At 38.9% G+C, this 15,427-nt stretch overlaps 1 protein-coding gene across 2 annotated transcripts in view; it reads right to left on the bottom strand.

The window, feature by feature from the left end:
• Rapgef5 (Rap guanine nucleotide exchange factor 5) overlaps positions 1 to 15,427 on the bottom strand; it is a 229,368-nt gene that overhangs the window by 20,312 nt on the left and 193,629 nt on the right. For both annotated transcript variants that reach the window (XM_027932668.2, XM_071613720.1), the window contains exons 18-21: positions 11,249 to 11,346; positions 7,601 to 7,723; positions 5,644 to 5,822; positions 628 to 718 (exon numbers count right to left, since the gene is read on the bottom strand). In XM_027932668.2, the coding sequence (XP_027788469.2) occupies positions 628 to 718; positions 5,644 to 5,822; positions 7,601 to 7,723; positions 11,249 to 11,346 (491 nt within the window). The remainder of the gene's footprint in view (positions 1 to 627; positions 719 to 5,643; positions 5,823 to 7,600; positions 7,724 to 11,248; positions 11,347 to 15,427) is intronic.

Consider the following 15,427-nt stretch of genomic DNA (forward strand, 5'->3'; position numbering starts at 1 on the left):
CTTCATCATTCAAAGAGGGAGGACAGTCAGCATTTGGGGGCCTCAAACTTATTACATTTTGTGGGCCTTCTTTTAAAATAACTTTACTTTGACAAATTTTACAAAGATATGTGCTGTGCATGTGAACACGATGCTGGAGACTTGCAGATGAGAGGCCTTGAAGGTCAAATTCATGAACATCACTGCAAACCCACTTCTGAGCACATGGCATCATGCAGGCCAGACTGTGACAGGACCAGCCAGCATGGCAGTGGCGCCCCCAGGAGGAAGGCTGATCATAGCTAAGGAATGTTCTACAATTTTCATCATTTTCATAGATATTAGAGAACTGTTTTAAAGAATATTTGATGGAAATGCTCCCTACCACATTGACCCATTACTGTTCAGCATTTTTAGCCTACTAGTACTTATCACATTTAAACTGTTTAAATCAAATTAATTTATTTAGCAATATTAAGGATGGAACCCAGGGTCTTGAGCATGCTAGGCAAGCCATCTACCACTAAGCTACACGACCTACTCATAAATCAATTTATTTTAAATAAAGACTTTCTCTGGAATTTCTTTTTCTTTCTTTCATTTTTTTGCCCATGCCCAACCCCCCTGCAATGGGACCCCAAGACTCACCTCCCAGGTCTGTGACAGTCGGCTGACAGAAGCAGTGTTAAGGCCCATCACAATGGCAAAGAAGGAATTCAGATTTCTCTGGGCTTTGCAGCTATGGAATAAAGGAAAGCAGAGTACACTTTGAGGAAATAATCTTTAAATGTGTGATCACAAAAGATAAAGCTGGAAAGACTCTTTCAGGCCAGAGTTCAGTCTCCCTGCCCTTCACTGCCCAGGGGAGGAGTGGGAACCCTCGGCTGTTCCTAAAGCAAAAGAAGTGATCCCGTGCTTTCGCTCTTCCTTTAAGAAAAGGTCTATGCTCTTGACACCTCCTGACATTTCACAAGATCTTCTTTCCTTTAAAACCTATTTTGTATGCATTTATAACTTCAACAGAACAACCTTTAATTCACCTTTTTCTCTCCATGCCATATCCTTCTCTCTTGAATTGGTCTGCTATTCTCAGTTTTTGACAGTCAAAAGCACGTCTCACCTCACAGGCCTATGTTTTCCTCATCCCACCCTACTTAGACACATTTTCTTTGCTACCAACAAAATGACTACTATATTATGTATGTGTTTAAAATACAGCATCTATCCTGGGGTTTCTTTCTCACCTTTCTCATTAAAAAAATAAAGAAATAAAATGACAGCTAAGATCATGTTGTGCCCCAGGCACTCTATAAGGTTATCCATTCTGCATAATATCAATCACCAGAGGCCAATGTGGTCAATATCCCACTAATTTTCAAAGTCAGGAGAGAGGGCTTGGACTTCAGACCAGAATGAGCAACCTGTGAATTCCAGACACTTCTTTATCTGGAGAGCATTTGAACACAACTTCTCTGAAGTAAGGCTTTAAGAGTAACAAACTGTTCTGCCTCAATAACTAAACATCAATGTGTTTAGCAGTGAGCCAGGCACTCAACAGGTACCTAGCAATGCTAGTTTAGTTTCCTTCAGATGCCATCTCTTCCATCATATCTCCAACAACATCTCAAAGGGAATTTTGGGACATGGTCTACAATTCTGCTTTTCTAGGTAAACATCATGTTATATTAGGTACTAGAGGCACTTCACTACCATCATCAATAGCTACATTCATCAAGAACATATGCATGATTTATTTTTCAGCTAGTGTTGGCCTTTAAGTTATTTTTAGTTCCTCCCTGACAACTTTTTACCAGCAAAAGCTAGGAAGTCTTTAAAGGTTCTTGAGGTTCCCTCAAAGCTATTTATAAATATCCAGAGGCACAAGGAGTAAATAAGAATGTATAGTTTATAACCAGGGAAATAGTTTGGGCTGTTAGAGAAGAGGCAGAGGCTGCTGCCTAGTGAATCAGACACTGTCCCAGTCCAGCTACACCCGAGTTCCAAGAGGTTCTATCCCCATGAGCAGTTGAACTGGGAAAGTACTGCTGCCTCCACACCCAGTGTCAAAGATACTTGGGTGGCACACATCATCAGGCACCTCACTGTGGAGCCTTGGCTGGCAGGGCCTATCCCTCTGAGTCCTGCCAGTTTTAGGCTGTCAGCTGTCTCTGGTAGGTATGAGGCAACTGGGCCTCATTTCAGTTGACCCCTTTACCTGGTTCCTTGTCAGCTTTCCCCTGGTGGACCTGGCTTGATATATTCCATTAATATGAGAATGGCTGCTGTCTTAGGCCTCAGTTCAGTGACTCCACCTCTCCTTGGTCATTAATTCACTCATTGTACTCCTTCTTCCTCCTCAGACCCCTGGAAAGCTCACACCAGCCAGAACAAACAAGAGCTAGCTCCACCTCCTAACTTGATGTTTTGAAATACCCAACCCTGTGCTGAGGCTCTGGTCAGAAGGAATGTTCCATCCCTCTGCCAGAAGCACCTTGCTGGTGGTCTCTCTCACTTCTGGTCATTCCATATATCATCTCCTCTGGGCAGCAGGCTCTTAACATTAGAGTATGTATCCATTCATTTTTTATATTCTGTCCATATCCGATTGCCTCGCATACAGTGAGCTCTTTACACAGCATTTCCCAAAGTTGAAACAAGAACTTTTGGGGAAATAGTTTTATTATTTTTATGATAAAAAGTTTATTATTCCTCTTTTTTCAGCATCATTTATCATATAAAATCTTAAATATAATTCTCATCTTTTTATCTGTTAGCTCCCTACAAATATTTTTCATAGCCCATAAGGTTTTTTCTTTATAGTCAAACATAAAACAACAACAACAAAACACAAGCTAACTGATGCCTGTATCTGTTTAAAAATAGAACTGAATTAATGTAAATACAATTTATGCAGAAGACAAATTTTACAGTGCAAATATCAGCTACTATTCCAGTCTGGAATCCTGTTACCATGGGTCATTCATTCCAGGAAAAGAACAGACTGACACTAAACATTCCAGCCCAGCAAACACTCCTTTGTCTCTGTGAGGAAATAAAATCCACTCAATCCACAGAGGTGGGGGATGGGGATGCTGAGGAGGGAAACATGAATATGTAAATAGGATGCCTTCGGCAGAGAAAACACTTCATGATTGTGGAAATTACTGTTTTCCCTTGGTTGTTCCTACTAGTGTGATTATAAGGAATTTAACTTTATGTTTCTGTTGGCATTCCATCCCATGGGCCAGGACAGATACCAGTACCATAAATAATTCAGGAGCATGGAGCTATATGGAGAAGATATGAATATATTTCTTTTCCCTGAGGATAGATATAATCTTATACTAGGAATGGAGCTGGGTGGTATCATTTTACTCCTTGGAACATTGATGTCCTATTTCTCCATGTAATAGCTATTTATAAGAAAGCTTTTTACCTAAAAGAGACTCATCTTTAGGAATCTTACAGTCCATTTTAGAATATACAGGCTGAATTTAAAAAAAAAAAAAAGCACTTGGCATAAAAGCAGTCTTAAGATTCAACCTGTTATCTTCCCTTACATCCCAGTCACAGCAGACCTTGGTCAGGTGCTTCCATGATCTCTTGCCTTGGTAAACACAAGCTCCTCCTTCTGGGGTCTTTTCACCTATGGTACAGTTTTTGAATGGCAATTCTGATCACATCATTCTGCCTCCTTAATTCAGATGAAAGTCAGGATCCTTCATGGTTTGGTAACATTTTCCTTTGCAGATAAATCTCTAACAGCTTCCTTACAAACATCCCTCTATATTCCCCAGATTTGTGGAGGTGGCCTTCCCTGGCCAGACTGTGCTTCTGTCTCCAGTGAGGCTGCTCCATGGAGAGAATGCTCTTTAGACTTTTTACCTATCAAATTCCACCCAGAATGCAAATATGTCCTCAGACACTACTTCCTTCACTAGTGTTTCCTGATTCCGATTCCACACCCTGAATATGAGCTTTCCCTTCCCTGAAGTCCCTTACAGAATCAGACCTCATCCCAGGACATTCCCCAACCCTATTCTGCACAGCAGCTGGTTGAGCTATAGGAGTATCCCAGATGACGGCAAGCTGCTTGAAGGCAAGATTGGGCAGACTCAGTCTGATTGCCCCAACCTACCTTGTATAGAGCTATACATATGATTGATATGTTTCTTGAATATACTGCATTGACAGGCACAGTCAGCCCTCCCTGTCTATGCGTTCAAGATGTGTGGATTCAACCAGTTGCAGTTCATGTACTATGTAGTTAGGACCATGATGGTGTGCTTGTACTGAACATGTGTAGGCTTTTTTTTTTTTTTTTGTCATGAGTTCCTAAACAGTTCAGGATAACAGCTATTTAAATAGTATTCATAATGCATTAGGTATTATAATCTAGAGAGGGTTTAAAGTATGGATGTATGCAGGCTACATGCAAATGCTATTCCATTTTATATAAGGAATCTGGGCATCCTCTGATTTTGGTATCCTGAGGGGGATCCTGGAACCAATCCCCTGACGACACAGAGATGACTGTACTTGAAAATTGTGTGACATACAAACTATTTTGGAAGACAAAGAAGAAATAAAGTGGGAAGCCTAGGAGGCAAAAGTAACTGGGGAAGATTTTGATCTGCACTGTTTCTATTGGGAAGCTGCCCAAAGAACATTCTTAGGAAGGATAACAATCTTGTACTTTTTAAAAAAAAAAAAATTTATTTATTTATTTTAATTATGTATATATGATAGCAGAATGCTATCTGAATATGCTAACTGAATCCAATCTTGTATTTTAAGAGACAAATTATTAAAATTTCATTCAACCAACACTTACTGAGTCACAGCTGTGTACCATATTCTATGCCAGGCACAATCACTGAATAGAATTGGTTCCTGTCCTAACAGAGTCCAGTGAAAGAATTAAAAGGGTAAAAAGTATGCGTGTGCTGAGGGGAGTTAGTGGATCTGGCATCTGATTTTATTCTTTTAATTTATTTACTTTTTAAAAAGTTTTGGGACCTGCATCTGAAAGTCATCTGGAAGGAAGTAACATTTGACCAAGGTCTTGAAGAAAAGCAGCAACTTGCTGAGTGTTAGTGGCCATTCTTGGCAGAGCCAATACCACGTGGCCAGACTTGGAAGTTACTGTGCATGACAGACATATTCAGAGTATAGGCTGCACCTAGGGGGTGAGGCTCAGGGGGAAGGTAGGGCAGCTGGTGAAGGGCTTTCTAACAAAAGAGTTTGCAAAAGTTTATACTATAGGCATCAAAAAACAATGAGCAGGATCCTCTCAGAATGCACCTGATTTTCAAGAATTCTCACTCACATCATCTTCTCCCATTTGCTGAGTCTACTGTAGTTAAGCCAGCGACACTGTAAGACTGGGTTCTGTTTATTAGTTCTGAGCATGGAACATGGTGCTTCAGTCTGTTATTTGGACATTTACTTTAAGATATAAATATTTTTAAATGCAAAACTTAAATACTCAAGAACATTTGGTCATTTACCCTGATATTATGTTTTTATCTCCCAAACCATCTCATTATCACAAGGGGAAAAACCAAACCAAACCAAAGAAAACAAAAAACAAACTAAAAAACAAAACTGAAGTACTTTCTCAAGGAGATAATGGAAATAGCACTTTCACCACCAGCAACTTACTGAGCTGCGATTTTGATGAATTTTTTCACCAGCTGCACTCGCTTGCACAGCTGGCTGCAGAGCAGAATCTCTGTGGCCACCCAGAGCTGGACTTCATTGCATCTCTGGAGCAGAAGGCTGAGGTTCACAGTGTGCTCCCCACTTCCCTGTCTGCTGAATGTGAAGTAGATAAGCTCTTGCTGAAAGAAAATGTACCCATGCCAGGGATTATTTTTAGCACAACATAAAGCAGATAGAACATTTCGTTCATTTTTAAGAGCTGCTTCAGGTAGCCACACCATATCATTCATATGTTTACAGAAAACAGAACAAATAATAGGATATTAAATTCAGAGTGATTGAGCTTTAGTTTTAGAGATGCCTCATTCAATAATGCTCACCTAGAATCCTCATATAATTTTTCTGACTGTAAGGAAGATATCTTTATATGATAAAAATAAAAATATTCTAAAGTTATAATCACAGGTCAAATGGAATCCCTAAACTTCTCAAACTTGTTATGTAGAAAACTCAAGTGAAAACACAAACACTACTAGTGTTTGTTAAGGTGCACATCAGACTTCAAATCAGTTATCAATTTTAATGTGAGTTAGGACCACCTGGGAGACTTTGAGAGCTAATCAGCCTGTCCCTGATTTCTGACTTAGTAGACTCTGGACAGGCTGAAAATGCACAACTCTATCTAGTTCCCTAGTGGTTCTGGAGATGGTGGCCTGGGGACCTGCTCTTTGAGAACCACTGATAATGAGATATTGCCAAAATGTAAACAGAAAGAAAATTGAGATTAAGAGCTAGTCCTAATAATTTACAAATAAAGCAGAACCAGTAACTATTTATATCTACTGCACAAAAGCAACAGAAGAGATTTGTTTTTTTTTTAAATTTATTTTTAAAAATTTATTTATTTATCTGGTGCTGATGATCAAACCCCGGGCCTCCCGAGTACTACGCAAGTGTTCTACCACTGAGCCCCAGCCCCAGGATTTGTTTTTAAATGACAGTGTGTGCACATTTGACAGAAGTAATCCACACTCTCCCCTGCATAAGCAGTGGCACTTCCCATACCACCAACACTGCCAAAGACAAAGTCATTCAGCCTGAGCAAGCACACTTCTTGCTCAAATTCAGATGGTAATATTGAAATTTTTAAATGTGAAATGTGATTCCTCATTTTCTGCAAATGGGTTCTAAACCGACATTCCAAAATAAAAATGAAACTTAAAGATCCTTAAATAGGGCATGAGGTTCTCCTTCAAAAGGAAAAGCCATTTTGGAATGAAAAATGTCATTACATGGTAAAGTCCAACATGTGGTCACACAGGGCTGTAACATTCTTCATCTCACGATTCCTATGAGCCTTTCTACCAGCCACATTTACTCATTAATCGTTTTAGCTCCTAATCTATTATTCAAAAATGTTATTCTCTATCCAGAAGAGAGAGAGTAATGGATATGAAATTTGAAAAATATCCAATATTTGAAAGAAAGTATTTGAAGTCTTAAGAGCACAGTCTAAATTTTGGAATGTTCTTAAGTAAAAGGATGGGTATACACATCTTTTATATGTGTATGTGTTCAAATATAAATATGATTACTGTAAACTTCATGCAAAAAATGGGAAAATCAAAAATCAAACATAAAACCATTCTTCAATTCCATTAAAGCATCATATATATGTATATATATGCACACACAAATCATATGCCTATATAAATGTATATACACATATAAAAATATACCATATCTGTACTACTATACACAAGTATATAAAAGCATGATTACATAACCCAATTTACCTAGGGTAGGGTCAGACTTCCAACATACTTTAAGTCCACAAAATAACTTTTGGACCATGCCATCCTAGCATAACTCTACCACTGCACATCAAAACATCTCTTCAAGAAGAATTCACAGTGAAAATAGCATTAGCATTTTGATCTTTTCACTCCCTACTCACCTCATGAATTGAATTGAACAGACTCCAATCAAAATTCATTAATTCCAGAGCAAGATCCCAAGTGTTCATTCCCAAAATCCTTATTGACCTTTGCTGAGATTCCTCATTTTCTGCAAACGGGTTCTAAACCGACAGACAAGCAAAAAAAGGAGCCTCAGTAATTCCCACAAGTTTTTCAGTGAATTGGCTGCCTATAGAAGTTCACCAGAAGCCCAGATAAGAAAGGTAATCATTTCTGGGTGCGCTTAATATTTTTCCTGGTCTGTTCACCTTCAGTGAGTTATAGCCAATTTAGGAAACAGTCTTGGAACTGGTAGAATGTGATCAATGATACTTCACTGAGTTAGCCTCCCCCTCCCCCTCCCCCCCCCCAAGCCAGCACACACCCACCCACAAATCTGATTATAAAACACTGCCCTGGCAGACAGCATAATGAAAGCAAAAGCCCTGAAATCACTTTGGCTGCTGGTAAGAATTAATGTGCCAGCAGGGTTAGTAGAAAAACAAACAAAAGAAATGTCAGAGTGCACTTCAATAAAGACAGACATGGCTTTTACAGGAAATATGTTTAACAAGTCTCATCCCAGATACACATTTACAAGTTTTATTAAAATGCCCGTGGAAAGTGAAAAAATTCAACATGGAATAAAAAATAAAAGCTATTTCATTTATATCCTATGGTAACTTCTTAAGTATTAGCTGCTTTCTCTATAAAAAAAAATGGTGCCTAATCATAGGAGGCTGGTAACTTCCTTAAAAATCTGGCCAGAAATAATTAAATGCCAATGCAACTTTAAATTTATCATCACCATTAAAGCTATTAAAAAATAATTTGGCACCTTTCCAAAATATTTGACACTTTCTAATTAAAATACAAATTCTTCCATCATTTGAGGGGCTGGACTTGAATAGCTAATAACTAAGAGAATGGGACTTTGCAAAAATAAAGATATGGCAGAAAGGAGGGACTATTTCAGATGCCAAATAATAGTGTCTACTTCTAATCTGAAAAATAAATGATTTGCATTTCTAGAAGTTTTACATTTATTAAGAGGTTTCCTAATTAAAAATAACAAAACAACAACAAAAACAAAACAAAACAAAAAAAGCAACTCATAACAAAAAGATCTTCTCAGAGATTTCCCTCTGAAGAACAATGATTCAGAGGAGGAAGGTTTAAACTGCCTCTTATCCCCAGTGCTGGCCATGGCAAGGAGCTCAGAAAGTGCTGACTAAATGAACGAGCTTCCAGATGAGGAGGTGCTGGGGTGGGGGACAAGGTTCCTCAGGGTCAGTCTGCTAGGATGGGACCAGGCTGACTTCACCACAGATTGTCAAAGGGAAGGAACACCAATAGCGGCTGAATAATTTGGAGTTGTAAGGGTGTGTTCATTTGGCTTTTTATCTAAATTTTCCCTATGCGTGCCCCTTACCCTGGGACTGCCCCTCTGGTTGGTTGTTCAGGGTCGTCCACTCCCTAGTCTAGGAAACATATTCTAATTCCTGATGTCTAAAAGATATACTAAAATGAAATCAAAGTGCTAGTGGGTTCCAAAACTTTCACTTAGGTTTTTCTTGTGTTTCCTGTGTTATTCTTCCCTCATGATGTTCTATTTTAACTAAAATTCTTTTCAGATGAAACACTGAATTTTATGATTCCCAAGAAGAAATGTGAAGTGGTGCCCCAAGTTGATGGGGGAGACATCTGAGGGCAGGATGGAATCTGGCCTCTCTTAGAACATACATCACAGTACCACTTACTCCATGGAGACATTGCACCGGGTGCCTGAGACTGAACAGCTTGATCAAGGAACCGCATGAGGGCTGTGTGGCTTAGAGAGGACTGGGAGGCAATTCAACTGCAGGTCCCTTCACTGCCGGGAGCCCCAGAGTGGCTACACGTTAAATCACAGGGAAGGGTACAATCAATTTCAATATTTACTAAAAGAGATACTGTGCAGAGCTGGGCTAGGTAACGCTCAGTAAATCTGGAGGCTGAGGCAGGAGGCTCACAAGTTTCAGGCCAGACTCATCAATTTAGCAAGACTCTTGGCAACTTAGTGAGAATCTGTCTCAAATGAAAAAAAAAAAAAAAGTCTGGAGATGTAGCTCAAGGGTAGAGTGTCCCTGGGTTCAAGCCCCAGTTTTTTTAAAAAAATGTTTACTAACTACCCAGTTGATCATGTTTCACTGAGGGTGTTATGTAGGACCTGTGATCTGCTAAAGGTCAGAACAGAAAAGGCCCAAGTAAAGCAAATGCTTCCCACTCCTTTTCTTCCTCATCACCTATAAATGAAAGGAATGTGCAGGAGCTTCTGAGTCAAACATAACGGGATTTAAAAATCCTAGTAGTCTGCTGCCTGGGCATGGTGGTATATGCTGATAATTCTAGCTACTTGGGGGCCAGAGGCAGGAGGATTGCAAGCTTGAGGCTAGCCTCAGCAACTTAGCAAGATCCTGTCTCAAAATAAAATTAAGGAAAAAAAAAATCCTAGCACTCTCCCTTGTGTGGTTTAGGAAGCTAGTGAGTAATTTAGCCTTTCTAAAACTTACAGGTTTATTGGGAATGTTAAATGAGATACTATAGGTCAGTTACTCAGCAAACCCCTATCAGGTTATAAATATGAAAATTGACAGTGATGAACATTATTATGTTAGCTTGATGTCCTGCAGATAATTTTACATAGAATGTTTTTATTAAAACAATTTTGGTTAACCCATGTGGGATAAAAATTCCTTAATTATATATACAATGGGAGCCAGCTAGAAAGACAGGCCCCAGTGACGACTCCATGAAAGGGCCTTGAGTCTAGAAGGTATGATCACACTGTTAGAGCCTGCTTGTCCTAGATGGTGGATCTAGCCTGACCCTGCCTTTCAAGAAGCAGCCAAGAGACTGAAGTCTTGACTACTGAAAGGATGTGTTCTAAATTTCTTCAAACTCCTGTTCTTCAGTGGTGTCTGATGTCCATCCTTATGACCCCATCCTACATAGGGAGGGCTGATAATCCACTCTTTCTTCTCTCTCTCTCTCTTTTTTTTTTCCCTGTGGTGCTGGAGATTGAACCCAGGGCCTTATGCATGTGAGGCAAGCACTCTACCAATTAAGTTCTACCCCCGCCCTCTCACTCTTTCTTCAAGGAAACCGAGCACTCAGAGTGCACCGAGTGCATTGAACCAAAGCATTCAGTCTGTTTGCCCCTAAATTCACCCGCGGAACATTTCTCAGTTTGATCTCCACATACCTCCCAAACAAGAATAAGCTAAATTGAAATTCCATAGGAGAAGCAGTCACTTGCTTCCAATCCCTTTTTTCAGGAGATCAGAAAGCAGCGAGAAGGAGCTGAAGAGCTCCTAAGGTAGGCAGGAAGAGCTCCTAAGGTAGGCAGCTCCTTGTTTTGCAGAAGCAGTGTGCTCTGGCAGCTGGCTAGGGAAAGACACAGTTCATACATATATATATAATATATATATATATATATTATATATATGTATATATATTATATATATATATGTGTGTGTGTGTATGTATATATATATATATATTTTTTATATATATATATATATATATTTTTTTTTCATTATAAAGCATGTGGAAGTATGTCTTGAGTCTGACATTTAGGTTTGAAGTACAGGGCTAAAGGTTCTTACCAAAGTGTCAGCCAGGTCTTTCCGGTAGACACAGATCCGACCAGATGCCTCAAGAGATTTGGAGATGGCCAAGTCATTCGGCTGAAGTTCGTGCTTTTCTTTATTTAAAAAAAAAAAGTAATTATAAACAAAATAGGCCTACACAAAACATGTACTGAGTTAAAATTGCCCACGAAATATGTTCAAAAGTATATTAACTAGGATTTAAAGTAGATTAATTCAGTTCTACACATTATACATGACACCAGAAGTAACATGGATATCACTGCTCAGCTCAGTGTAGGCATTAATCAGGTTGAATGCCATGGAGTAGAACTCTCTTGAAGTTCTTACTTTAGTTATTCTTTAGAACATAGGACAGTTAAAGGAACAAAGTAAAATTTACTCATCATCCTCTCTCCAAAATAATTATACTCCTATACATATTTGCAGTTATTATTCACATGCATTTATAATTACTCATACACACATAGACTTGTAATTGGGTCCATTTAAGGCTTTATATTCTGATTGTATTATAAGCTCTTACCCACTTATCAAAGTTATTTATATATGTCATGTTTAATTGGTTATGTAACAGCTCATTATGCCATCATCTTATCTTTCCTCTACTGTTGAACATTTAATCGTTTCCTTTCTTTTGGTCATATAAATTAAATGACATGATACATGGTAAGTACTAGCACAGGGCCTGGCACATAATAGGCACTTGATAAATGGGTTCTATTAGCATAGCAGCCATAATATATATTGCTGAGGTCAACATCCTTGCACATAAATCCTAGTCTGCTTATAGATGATTTTCTTAAGATAGACTCTCAGTACTAAAATTATAGGGTCAAAGGGAATGGATATTTTTAAAGTTATTGACAAAAATTGCTTTCCAATTATTTTTTTTAAGAAAAACACTCATTATATTTTCCTAAAAATAATTTTAAAACTTGAACACTGATTATTACTTTTTGGTAAGTTTCCTGTTTTGCTAAAACCAAAAATATGATTCTCAGTTTATTCTGGTTTCTTTTTTTTTTTTGGTACCGGGGATTGAACTCAGGGCACTTGACCACTAAGCCACATTCCCATCCCCAGCCCTATTTTGTATTTTATTTAGAGACAGGGTCTCACTGAGTTGCTTAGCACCTCACTATTGGTGAGGCTGGCTTTGAACTTGTGATACTCCTGCCTCATCCTCCCAAGCTGCCGGGTTTACAGGCATGGGCCACTGTGCCAGGTTCTAATATATGATTTTTTTAAAATTTTTTTAAAAAATAAATGACAGCGGCTAATATATTCTTAATGGTCCAGCATTATAAAGACCAAGAGTACTAGAATGCTGCACTTTTGATGTGGGTAGTAAATGGCTCCATTCAGCTGGGTTCTAAAGAACTTTCAGATCTTTTACTGTACTATAAAAGATCAAAACCGAATTTTAACCTCTGAGTAAGTGAGTAGGTTATTGTTAGCACACACATATATCATATGTACCCATAACCTGGGTACAAAGCATCTAGAAACTACTAAAGTTTTTAGAATAGGACTTTTTTTAAAGAGAAAGCCATAAACCTCCAACATTTCAAAACTTTTTTTGACAAGAATAAACAAATTTGATGAAATAAATTGTTATTTCATCCTGAAGTAGCATTAAAACATTATTTGTAAAACAAAATATGTAAACAGAGCAAGAAATACATTAAATATCTTTTTTTTCTAATTAAAACTTTTTTTTTTTTTTTTGCCAGGCTGGGTGGCATGCACACCTAGCTACGCAGAAAGCTCAGGGCAAAAGGATCACAAGTTCAAGCCCAGCCTGGGAAATTCAGTGAGACCCTGTCTTAAAAGTATAAAAATAAAGGGCTGGGAGTGTAGCTCAGTGGTAGAGCACTCCTGAGTTCAATTCCCAGTACTGCAAGAAACAAAACACTACCCCCAAACAAAAACAAAACAACAAAAAATGATTGTTCAGGAGGGTAATAAGATGCAGGCAGAAAAGTACTTTTTTGTGTATGTGTGTGGTGCTAGGGATTGAACCCAGGGCCTATGCATGGAAGGCAAGCACTCTACCAACCGAGCTATATCCCAGCCCAGGGAGGTATTTTGTGAGTGGAGGTGGATTACTGGAGATTGAACCCAGGGAGCTCTACCACTGAACTAAATCCCCAGCCCTATTTTTTTTTCCCCCTATTTTAAGACAGGATCTTACTAAATTGCCCAGGCTGGGCTCAAACTTGTGATCTTTCTGCCTCATACTCCCAGGTTGCTAGGATTATAGGCACATGCTACCATGCCTGGCTAGGAAGGTTCTTTACATGTTAAAAAACAAACTAACAAACAAAAAATCCTAAAGGATGGGAAATGGTGGCACATTTTCAAATCTGTAGGCTAATTCCAGAGACGAGCTGACATTTCTACTGATGATTAGCAATGGACCCCATTAGAACTCACTGCACATCCTGATGAATCTAATTTAATAGAGGATGAAAATGGTACTTCACAGCCATCAAATAGATATTAGGTAGTAAAAGAGCCCCTCATTAGTTGCCAGTTTCTGTCGGCTCCAAGTCATCCCAGGGCCACCAGCAACTGTGTTGTAAAGTTTACTGAAGCCCCTTCGTTCTCTAGCCCTTTTGGGACAGGGACCTAATGATCACTTTCTGCAGGGGCTGCATCTTGAGCAGCAAATGTTGGTTTTGATGAAACTCAATGTTTAAAATCATTTAATATTTTTAGTCACTCAAAAAATTAAATATACACTTATCATATCTATCTAAAACATGTTAATAAAAATTCAACCACTTTTGATGGATTGCAGTGGTACAGACCCATAAACCCAGCAACTCAGGAGACTGAGGTAGGAAGATTCTAAGTTCAAGGCCAGTATCAGCAACTTAGTAAGACCCTGTCTCAAAATAGAAAGTAAAAAGAACATGGGGATGTGGCTTAGTGGTAAAGCACCCTTGGGTTCAACTTTCAGTACCACCTGCCCCACCCAAAACAAAAAAACAACCACTCCTTGATTAGAATACATCATGTTCACATGTTTTCCCCCTAGATCATTTTTTGGCAGGGGTAGGTGCTAGGTATTGAACCCTGGGCCTCATGCATCTTAAGCATGTGCTCTACTACCAAGCTCCCTTCTAGCCCTAGATCATGCTTTGAGAGGTTGTACAGAGTTCTAGAGAGGAGAGACTCTCTTTCATTAGGCCTAAAGAGAAGTGCCTGTGTGCTGTGTAATGGACTAGCGTACAGGACCATTTTACCTGCCTGTAGGTCTCAAAGCGATAGGATCCAGATACTATTTCATGATGCTTTAACTAGTGTCATGCTGGGTATATTCTGGGGTTCACCTCTTCCTGAACAACAAAGAAAAACAGAAATGTGGTCTATCTGCTCCCCTCCCCTGCCTGCCCCATCTCTGGTTGATTAGTTCACAGAGTTCTTATATTTTTTTCAACTTCTGATGTTTAGTTACTTTCTTCGTATTTTTCTCAGGGTTAATGAGATATTAAATAAAGATAGTAAGCCAAAAAGGAGGCCAGTGACACTGAGATCTGACAGGTCCCCATGAAAATGATGGGGTCTGTTCAGGCTGAGTAGATCAATAGTGACAGCTTGTAATCTGTGTGATCTTATTGAAAACAGACAATAAAGCATTCTCTGTGGATAAATAAAGTCCAACAGAAGGCAAAGCTGTAACTAGGTCTTCCTCCCCACGTCCACCTGAAGGTACATTGCCCTGTGAGCTCTGGCTTATTGTGTAGTTTCCTTTCTTCCGACAGGAGTTTTTATGTATTAAACTGTCAGCCAGCAATAAGACTAGTTCAAGGCCATCTTTTATTTTTTTTCCCCTACAGAAATGTCATCCTTTAGCAATTTCCCAAGTTAATTTAAATATGAAAATGGAAGGGTTATCTAGAGTACAAAATATGAAAAGCTTTATAATGCATTTCAAAACACTGGTGTGCCTCACTATTCAGTTCTCGGGGAGGAAATTCAGCATCTAATGCTACCCCACTGTTGTCATGGAAACACCTCTGGTAGGCAGCTTCTCATTGTTACTGTGGTCATCCAGCTGGGGGCCCAGAAGAGAAGAGCTCAGTGTTTATCCTACAAAAATGTCAACTCTCTCCTTTTGGAGGAAAGCCAGTGAAAGGTTAATATGCAAGGACAGAAAATAATTTA

Source organism: Marmota flaviventris, chromosome 1 (assembly GCF_047511675.1).
Source record: "Marmota flaviventris isolate mMarFla1 chromosome 1, mMarFla1.hap1, whole genome shotgun sequence".
Taxonomy (NCBI): Eukaryota; Metazoa; Chordata; class Mammalia; order Rodentia; family Sciuridae; genus Marmota; species Marmota flaviventris.